This window comes from Equus quagga, chromosome 14, assembly GCF_021613505.1.
Source record: "Equus quagga isolate Etosha38 chromosome 14, UCLA_HA_Equagga_1.0, whole genome shotgun sequence".
Taxonomy (NCBI): Eukaryota; Metazoa; Chordata; class Mammalia; order Perissodactyla; family Equidae; genus Equus; species Equus quagga.
In genome coordinates, this window is record NC_060280.1 from 95,363,281 (window position 1) to 95,372,844 (window position 9,564).

General features: G+C 47.2%; 2 protein-coding genes across 3 annotated transcripts in view; one reads left to right on the forward strand and one right to left on the reverse strand.

The window, feature by feature from the left end:
- The window catches only part of LOC124252568 (zinc finger protein 77-like), a 172,833-nt gene that overhangs the window by 121,861 nt on the left and 41,408 nt on the right, over positions 1-9,564 (forward strand). The gene's annotated exons all lie outside the window — the stretch shown is intronic.
- Positions 7,888-9,564, reverse strand: part of LOC124252565 (zinc finger protein 555-like) — a 13,479-nt gene continuing 11,802 nt past the window's right edge. Inside the window, exon 4 of the mRNA XM_046686226.1 lies at positions 7,888-9,564. This exon is cut by the window's right edge and continues 797 nt beyond it. Within this exon, the coding sequence (XP_046542182.1) occupies positions 8,948-9,564 (617 nt within the window). The 3' untranslated portion in view covers positions 7,888-8,947.

The following is a 9,564-nucleotide window of genomic DNA, read 5'->3' on the forward strand; positions in this document are numbered from 1 at the left end:
AGCCCACTTGGCTGGTAACATCTCCAGGATTTACCTGGCACGGTCTATCGGCTGACTGGTTCCGCCTTGGGTACATGATTATCAACACACTCATCCAGTTCCTTTCGTATGAGGCCGGCCTCAGTGGAATATCAGGCCAGCTGGTGGTAATCAGAGTCCAATACTATGTCGGTGGATGGGAAGGATTTCCTAAGGACCTAACCCCAACCTGTTCTGAGGGGCCGTTCTCGTCCGTGGGAGGCCAGTAGGTAAGAGTGTAATCCAAGTTTCCCGGGTTTCAAGACTTAATTTGGAGAGATGTCGTTTAGAGTGTGGTTTGCCTTCTCCACTTTCCCAGAGGATTGTGGCTGCCAGGCCGAATGCAAAGAGTATTTAATTTGTAAAGCTGAAGAGACGCGGTGTGTTATTTGAGCTACAAAGAGGGACGTTGTCACTCTGTAAGGTTTGGGGGAAGGCAAAGCGTGGGACGATCTCCCTCAGAAGGGCCTTTGTTACTGCGATTGCCCATTCGCTTCGACAAGGAAAGGCCTCAGTCCAGCCTGTAAAGGTATCGACACACACCGAAAGATGTTTATGGCCATGACGTGGAGGCACTTGAGTAAAGTCCATTTGCCAGTCTTGCCCGGATAGGGGCCCCGGCGTCGTACAGGCCGTAACAGAGGAGGTGCTCTAGCTGCCCACTCTGGATTGACTTGAGCAGAAGTGGCGCAAGAGCGGCAGAGCTGCCTAATGGTGGCCTGGAGAGTATGGCCATCGAAGGATTTGGAAAGTGGTTGAGTCAAAGATCGTTTGCGGAAATGGGCAGCCTGATGAATTCCATTAACTGATGTCCACTGGAGGCTTTTAGGTGAGAAAATTTTCCCTGATCGTTAATTAGCCAAGACTGCTTTGTTTCCTGGGTGTTTCCCTTTTCTTGAGCCAGGGTTATTTCTCGATTTGTACAAATAGGACTAATGAGGCCCAAAGCAGGGGGAATGGGGAGTCAGCTTAAAAGACTACTTTGTTTAGCTGCCTGTTTAGTTTCCCAGTCAGTGAAGTTATTCCCCTTGCTCTCAAGGGCTAAGTCCTTCCGGTGTCCCCAGCAATGGACAGAGCCACTTGCTCTGGAAGAAGCACAGAGTTTAAAAGAGCAGAGACCTCTGCTCAGTGTTCGATAGGGGAGGTCTTCACGTTGAGTTAACCCCTTTCCTTCCATGTGGCCCCGTGTGCATGCAGCACCGAGAAGGCATGTTGTGAGTCAGTGTAAATATTAAGAACCATGTCCTTCGCCAGGCAAAGAGCTCGGGTGAGAGCAGTGAGTTCAGCCTCTTGGGCGGACGTATTGGCCAGAAGGGCTTGTGCCTTGAGGACGAGAAGGCGTTTACTATGGCGCAGCCGGCCTCGTGGATGCCCTGTTCTGCGAAGCTACTGCCGTCTATACAGCAGGTGTCATCCGCGTTATCCATGGGGGAGTCCAGCAGGTCAAGTCAGGCCTGCGAGAGCACCCTTGTCCTATGACTACAGAGCACGTGTGCTTGAATCCTGGGCTGGGTAATCAGGACCGGGCACAATGTCTGCCAGATTAATCTTGACAGACCCTAAGGATGGCATCAGGGGAGTCTAGGAGGATGGCCCGATATTTAGTTAGACGTCCTCTGGTCATCCATTGATGTCCCTTAGGTTGTAAGACGGCTTGTACTTGATGGTGAGTCGTGACTGTTCAAGCTTGTCCCATAGTTAATTGAGAGGCCTCCTCAACTAACGGAGCTGTAGCTGCCAAGGCCCTGAAGCAGGCTGGCCATCCCAAAGCCACCGAGTCTCGAGTTCTTGAGAAATAGCCAACAATTCGGGTCTCTAGGCCTGGTCCTTGAGTGAGGGTACCGAGGGCCTGGCCCTGCTTTTCACTAGGCAGAGCTGGGGCTGGGGCAGAAGACGGTTGTTGAACGGACCGAAAGGCCTTGTCCTTGATTTCTGTCCATTCCAGAGGTTCCTGATCAGGTCCCCTGGTTGCTTCATGTAAGGACTTTGCTGTTACCTTGAACTGAGGAAGCCATGAACGACAGAGTCCTGCCACACCCAGGAAAGTGCCAAGTGTCATTTTGTCTTTGGTGGTCTGAGTTCGAGGATAGTCGTTTTCCTATTTACAGAAAGTGCCCCATGTCCTGGGGTTAAATCGTAGCCCAAATAGGACACCTGCTGTTGTGAAATTTGTGCGTTTTGTGGGGACACTTGATATCCCCGTTGGGCTAAGAAATTAAGGACAAGGACAGTGTTGTGATCAGAATCCTCCTTTGCGGTACTACAAACAAGAACACCATCAACATATTGTATGAAGCCGACAACAGGGAGTTCAGCATCCCGCAGCTCCTTGCCTGGGGCACTTCCGAACAAATGGGGGCCAGCCCGAAAACCTTGCCGGAGGGCTGTCCTGTCAACTGGGTGGGAAGAGCTTCATTAGGAAACTTCCATTCAAAGGAGAATCAAGGTTGGGAAGTTGCATCCAGAAGAATCCAGAGGAAAGCATCCTTTAAGTCCAGGACTTAAACCAATCAGAGATTTCCGGGAGCTGGGAAAGTGTAGTATCTGGGGTAGGCTCGATGGGGGGACAGGAACAGTGGCCTCATTAGTTATGCAGAGGTCCTGGAGCAAACGATAATCTCCACTTGGCTTCTTCACAGGCGAGACAGGAGTGTTATAGGGAGTTTGATGTCATTGAAGGAGGCCGTGACTGAGGAATTTTAATAAGAGGGGTTGTGATCCTTTGCCTCTGGTTTTGAAGGGTTTTGCTTCTTCTGGGGAGAAGAGAAGCGTCCTGCAGGGTCATAGAGACCGGCTGTGCTGTTAGAGCCCTTCCTGGAAGGGAGCAGTCCCAAACCTGGGGATCAGCTCTTCCCATATATGGGGTGCAATATTAGAGGGGATCTGGGAAACAACAGAGCTTGGAGAGAGTGCAGCAAACAAGCCATCCTCCTCTCGTGTTAGAATAAATCAGCTTCCTAACTTTTTCATTGAGCCCTGCCCTAATAGTGGAATTGGACCAGCAAGTAGGTCTAGAAAAGTATGGGAAAACACCTGAGTCCCGTATTGGCAAGCTAAAGGAAGAGTCTGATAACAAAACTTAGAGTCGCCCTCTATTCCGACAATTTTTTGATGGGACTCCCGAGTTGGGCCAGAGTGAGAAACAAGTGCAGAGTAAGTGGCTCCCGTGTCAATAAGAAAGTTGATCTGCTTCCCCTCCACATCTAGAGTCACCTGGGGCTCAGTCTGTTCGATGGTGACAGGAGCCGGACTGGCCTCTGGGCCCCTTCAGGTGGAGTCCTCAGGGTCGCACCCCCGGGCAGGGAAGTGTGTTCTTGGCCCCTCCTCACTCTGGAGGCAAGGACAATCGTGCTTCCAATGTCCCTCTCGCTTGCAGAGAGGACAAGGCCCAGGAGGAAGCTCCTTTCTGGGGCACTGTTTGCTCCAGGGTCCAAGGTGATGGCAACGGTAGCAAGGGGACTCACCTGGGCCTCTGGCATCGGTAGTTTGAGACTTGGGCCCCTGGTTAGCCTGTGTCTGTGGCATTTCTGCAATGGCAGCTGCTGAAATGTGAGCCTGTGCCTTACCCTGTAACTTTGCCCTTCTGTCCTTACCCTGTTGTTTTTCTTTTTTCTTTTTGAGGAAGATTAGCCCTGAGCTAACGTCTGCTGCCAGTCCTCTTTTTTTTTTTTTTGCTGAGGAAGACTGGCCCTGAGCTCACATCCATGCGCATCTTCCTCTACTTTTTATGTGGGTCGCCTACCACAGCATGGCTTGCCAAGTGGTGCCATGTCCGCACCGGGATCCAAACCGGCGAACCCTGGGCCGCCGAAGTGGAACATGTGAACTTAACCGCTGCACCACCGGGCTGGCCCCTGTCCTTACCCTGTTTAAGAGTCAAGTCCCGATCATTAAACACCTGAGTAGCAACCCCCAAAGGTCTCTGTGCAGGTGTTTGAGGACCCAAGGCCCATTTAGTCTCTTTTCTGCATGTGTCTGGGGCCGACTGACTAATGAAGCGATGTTTAGCACAGCCGTCCCTTCCGGAGAAGGAGGGTCTACATTAGTGTCTGTTTGAACGGCTTCAGCTAATCTCCCTTGAAAAGGGGCAGGGTTTTCCTCTGTTCCCTGAGTTATTTCCCGGAGTTTGTCAAAATTCACTGGCTTTGTAAATCCCTTCTTCACCCCCTCTATTAATCACGAGACACAGGCAACAAGCCGCTCTGAGTCCAGGATCTTGATTTAGGGACATGGATGCTTGAATTTAAGGGATTTCAGACCATTTCCCCAGGCAATGGCAAAATAAGTCTAGTTGAAAAGTAGTATTAAAATTTAGGGTGCCGTTCATGGGCCATTTTTCCTCACTCAGAGTATATTGAGGCCAAACAGTATTACAGTAAAAGATGTCTCCTTTTCTTTAGATCTTGTAGATCAAATTTGCCCAGTTATTTAAAAGGCAACCCCAAGGTGAGTCTTTAAGAATAGAATGAGAAGCTTCTATGGTCCTAGGAAGCAAAAAGATGAAGAGAGATGAAAGAAAAGGGTCCATTACCTTGAAAATCCCCCCTGAACCTAGGGCAGCGTCCTACCCATTGTTCTGCCTCTGAGGTTCCTATAGCAAGGGGCGATGGGGACGTCCCCCGGCATTGCACCCCTTGTGTATCTTCCCTATTATGCCTGGGGATAGTCCTGTTAGGCATCTATTTCCATAATAGGGAGGATTCATTCCTATTGGATATTTGCTCGGGCAAGTCATTTTCCTCCACAATCAGCTTATCTAGAGTTTCCAAAAATTCTTCAGCTGCCTTCACACCAGCACTCACAGACTCACCGCTCGCTTCCACCTGATGTAAGGAATAACGATTCTTGAATTGTTTCAGCCACTCAGAGCTAGCAGTAAATTCAACATCATGGGCAGGTCCAGCCTTTTCTTTCAACACAGCAAACATTTTGCTTTGCCTGTTATCATCCCGGTGCTGAGAGGGCCATCCTTCCGTGTCTGGTCTTCAATCTAGGTCATTAGAAGTTTCTCCATGTCACACGTAGGTCCTTGAATTTTCGTTAGCCTCTTGGCCTTCGATGCAGCAGATCATTTAACAGCTTCTCTCAGTTTGCTCTTCAGGATCGTAGCTTTGACGGAATGGGACATACCTGACTGCCGAGCAATAACTAGCACTGATTTTGCACCTTCATAGTCCTTAATCACTTTGAATTGCATTTCCAGATCAGTCACTTGATGTGGCCTCTTACTGGCAATATTTGCAGTGGATTTTGTACGCTTAGGGGCCAAGGTGAACAAAACAACATGAGATTAAGTCAGGCACAAGAGAAAACAATCCAATCAAGAGATGTGGCAAAATCGAGATGTATGAGGCTGCTGCCAGCATAACACAGCATACTGTTTTCCCTTTAACTTTTTTTAAGTAGAAAGGACACACTTTTAAGATAATAAGTATAGTATAGTAAATACATAAACCAGTAACATAGCTATTTATTACCATTATCAAGTATGATGTACTGTACATAGTTGTATGTGCCATACTTTCATCAGAGTGGCAGTGCAGTGGATTTGTTGACGCCAGCATCACCACAAACACGAGTGAGGTGTTCTGCTGCGACATCACTAAGTGATAGGAATTTTTCAGCTCCATTACGCTCTTATGGAACCACTGTCCTATATGTGGTCCATCATTGACGGAAATGTCATTACGTGGTGCTGACTGTAGCACTAAATTCGATTTGCTAGTATTTTGCTGAGGATTTACGCAGCACATTTCGGAATGTTTGTCTGTAGCTTTTTCTTGTGGTCGAGTCTTTGCCTGGCTCAGAATGAATTAAGAAGTGTTCCTTGCTCTTCAATTTTTTGGGGGAAAGTTTGAGAAGCCTTCGTACTAGTTCTTCTTTGAATGTTTGGTAGAATTCACCAGTGAAGCCATCAGGTCTTGGGCTTTTCTTTGTAGTGAGGTTTTTTTTATTACTGACCCCATCTCCTTACTTGTTATAGGACTATTCGGATTGTCTATTTTTTTTGGTTTGCTTATAGGAATTTGTCTGTTTCACCTCAGTTATCTGATTTGTTAACATACGATTGTTCATAGTAATCTCCTTGTCCTTTTTATTTCTGTAGAATCAGTAGCAGTGTTCCCACTTTCATTTCTGATTTTAGCAATTTGGGTCTTTTTTCTTAGTCCATCTAGCTAAAGGTTTGTCAATTTTGATCTTTTCAAAGAACCAACTCTTGGTTTTATTGACTTCCTCTATTGTCTTTCTATTCTCTCTTTTGCACATCTCTGCTCTCATCTTTATTATAATTTCCTTGTGCTACTTTTGGGTTTAACTTGTTCTTTTTCTAATTCCAGTGTGATCTAGGTTCAGTATGTCAGCTTGCACTCATAATAGTTTGGAAAGGCAGGAGGCAGAGATTCCCTTCAGGAAGAGGAAAAAGGTTGCAGAAAGGATTCTGAACTATAAAATTAACAACAGCCTCTGCCTTCTGCCCTGGTCATCTCCCAAATGTCAGACTTGTAGTGTGCCATTTAGCAATCATAACATTACATTTTCAAAAGTCATCCCCTAGGGGGCTGGCAGTGGCACACCGGTTAAGTGCACACAGTTTGCTTCTCGGTGGCCCGGGGTTCGCCGGTTCGGATCCTGGGTGTGGACATGGCGCTGCTTGTCAAGCCATGCTGTGGTAGGCGTCCCACATATAAAGCAGAGGAAGATGGGCACGGATGTCAGCTCAGAGCCAAGCTTCCCCAGCAAAAAGAGGAGGATTGGCAGTAGTTAGCTCAGGGCTGATCTTCCTCAAGAAAAAAAAAAAAAAAGAAAAGAAAACTCATCCCCTATTCTCATCCAGACCTTTCTTTTGGAAGATGTACAGATGAGGAATGAAAGTATTTCCACAGAAGAACATTTCAATATGAGTTACTCAGAACAATTCATCTTTAGGAATTGTTCAGGACGAAATCCTAAGTTTTCAAAAATTTCCAAAATGCTTTTCATAACCTCCCACCCCATTGGTCCTGATCATTTACACACAGGCATACCTCAGAGATATTGCAGATCTGGTTTCAGACCACTGCAACAAAGCAAATATTGTGATAAAGTGAGTTACATGAGTTTTTTTGTTTCCCGGTGCATACAAAAGTTATGTTTGCACTACAGTGTAGTCTAATAAGCGTGCAATAGCATTATCTCTAAAGAAAACAATGTACATATTTTAGTTTTTAAAAACTTGACTGTTGGGGCTGGCCTGGTGGCGTAGAGGTTAAGTTCATGCACTAAGGTTCGGCAGCCCGGGCTTCACAGGTTCAGATCCCAGGTACAGACCTAGCACTGCTCAAGCCACACTGTGGCAGCGTCCCACATGAAACAGAGGAAGATTGGCACAGATGTTAGCTCAGGGCCCATCTTCCTCACACATACAAAAAAACTTTTCTTGCTAAAAATACGCTAACCATCATCTAAGCCTTTAGCGAGTTGTAACCTTTTTGCTGGTGGAGGGTCTTGTGGAAAACACATTATCTGCAAAGCACAGTGAAGTACAATAAAGCGAGGTAGGCCGGTAGTGAGGGGCCCAGAAAAGACCAATGTGTTTCTGGGGAGAACCGCCTTCGTCAGCTGTGTGTCAGGGGAAAGGCGAGGGAAACAGCGTCGTTGTCCTGATACTTTACTCACAAACTTTAACTGGTTGTTCTGTCGGCCTCAGCCTGTTGCAGGGATCCTGTCAGCTGCAAACGTCCCAGCCAGTCGCCTGCAGCTGTACTCCTTGCAGTAAGCCCCCCGGCTATTTCCCCGGCTGGACCCAACGTTGTGGCTCGGCTGGCTCCTATAGTTCTTACCATGATTGTAAGACACACCTCAGAAAAAAAAAAAAAAAAACCCAGCAAGGAATTTAGAAGAAAAAAATTTATTGCTCACAAATCCTGGAGAGCACACAGCATGCCTGAGGGCGGCATGGCGAGGTCAGGGGGAGAGAGAGAACAGAATTGGGCTCTGCCTTTATTTGGGAGGAGGGTGGGGGGCCGAGGCTTTCAGAGGTTCACTCTTTATTGGTGAATTTAAAATGTAAAGGTGGGGATTCGGGCGAGGAAAGGGAAAAGCGCGGTCCCTCAAGCAGTCAGTTCTCCAGGGCACCCAGGGCTTTGGGAAGGGGAACTTCGTGGGTGGGAGGCAGCCTGGTTCCTTATCTAGTTGCTCTGGCAGCAGCTGTGTGAGAGCGCTGGCAATGTTGATTCAAGATGTGTCTTTGAGATGGAGGCCTCGGCATTCAGAAGCTTACTGTAAGGCACTTACGCTCCAGTGAACAAAGCTTATCATCTGACCCTTAAATTGCAATGTTACATAAAAGTTACACTTGAGGCCAGCCCGGTGATGCAGTGGCTAAGTTCGCATGCTCCACTTCTGTGGCCCGGGGTTCACAGGTTCAGATTCCGGACAGGGACCTACACACCACACATCAGCCATGCTGTGGCGGTGTCCCACACATAAAATAGAGGAAGATCAGCACAGATGTTAGCTCAGGGCCAATCTTCCTCAAAAGAAAAGAAAAATTTAAATACATTGTCATATTAAAAGCACACTTGTAATCGCCATGGCCCAATAAACTTCAAAAGGAAAAGGGAAAACATGTATTAACTGAAAAATCAGAAAAAAGTGCTATTCAAACTTATGCACTAGAGCCCAAAGGACTTACAGAAGTATTTCTGACATAAATATGTATTGTGAAAGAACTAGAAATTCACTTAGTAACCCAGTTTTGAAGTGAGGTAGTGACAAGGACAGACCTCATTTGTAATGTCTGTAATACTTCTCTCCTGGTGCGAATTTCCTGGGGCATTACACAGTAACTTGCGTGAGGTGTTCCAACATTCCTTACAGCTATAGGATTCCTCCAGAGAAAGCAGGGCTTTCTAAAAGCTTTTGAATCTCTCACGCATCCATGGAGTTGCTATCCAGTGTGCATTCTCACGTGGTTTCGAAAGGATGAGGGCCACTTGAATGCTTTCCCACACTGCTCACATTTATGGGGCTTCTCTCCAGTGTGCATTCTCACGTGCTTCTGTAAGGATGACGGCCAACTGAAGGCCTTCCCACAGTGAGGACATTCATACGGTTTTTCTCCAGTGTGAGTCCTCACGTGGCCTTGAAAGGACCTGGAAGAAGTGAAAGCTTTGCCGCACTTTTCACATTTATACAGTTTCTCTTCGGTGTGAATTCTCACGTGTTCTCGAAAGGTTGAGGGCCAACTGAAGGCCTTTCCACACTGTTTACATTTGTAAGGCTTCTCTCCGGTGTGAGTTCTCACGTGACCTTGAAAGGACTTGGGGGAACTGAAAGTCTTCCCACAGGTTTCACAGGTGTAGAGTTTCTCTCCAGTGTGCATTCTCATGTGCACTCGGAAGGTCTCAGGCCAACTGAAGGCTTTCCCACATTCCTTGCATTCATAGGGTTTCTCTCCAGTGTGAGTCTTTTCATGTCTTTGAAAAGACTGGGGATAACTGAAGGTTTTCCCACACTGTTTACATTCGTAGGGCTTCTCCCCAGTGTGTGTGATCATGTGCCTTT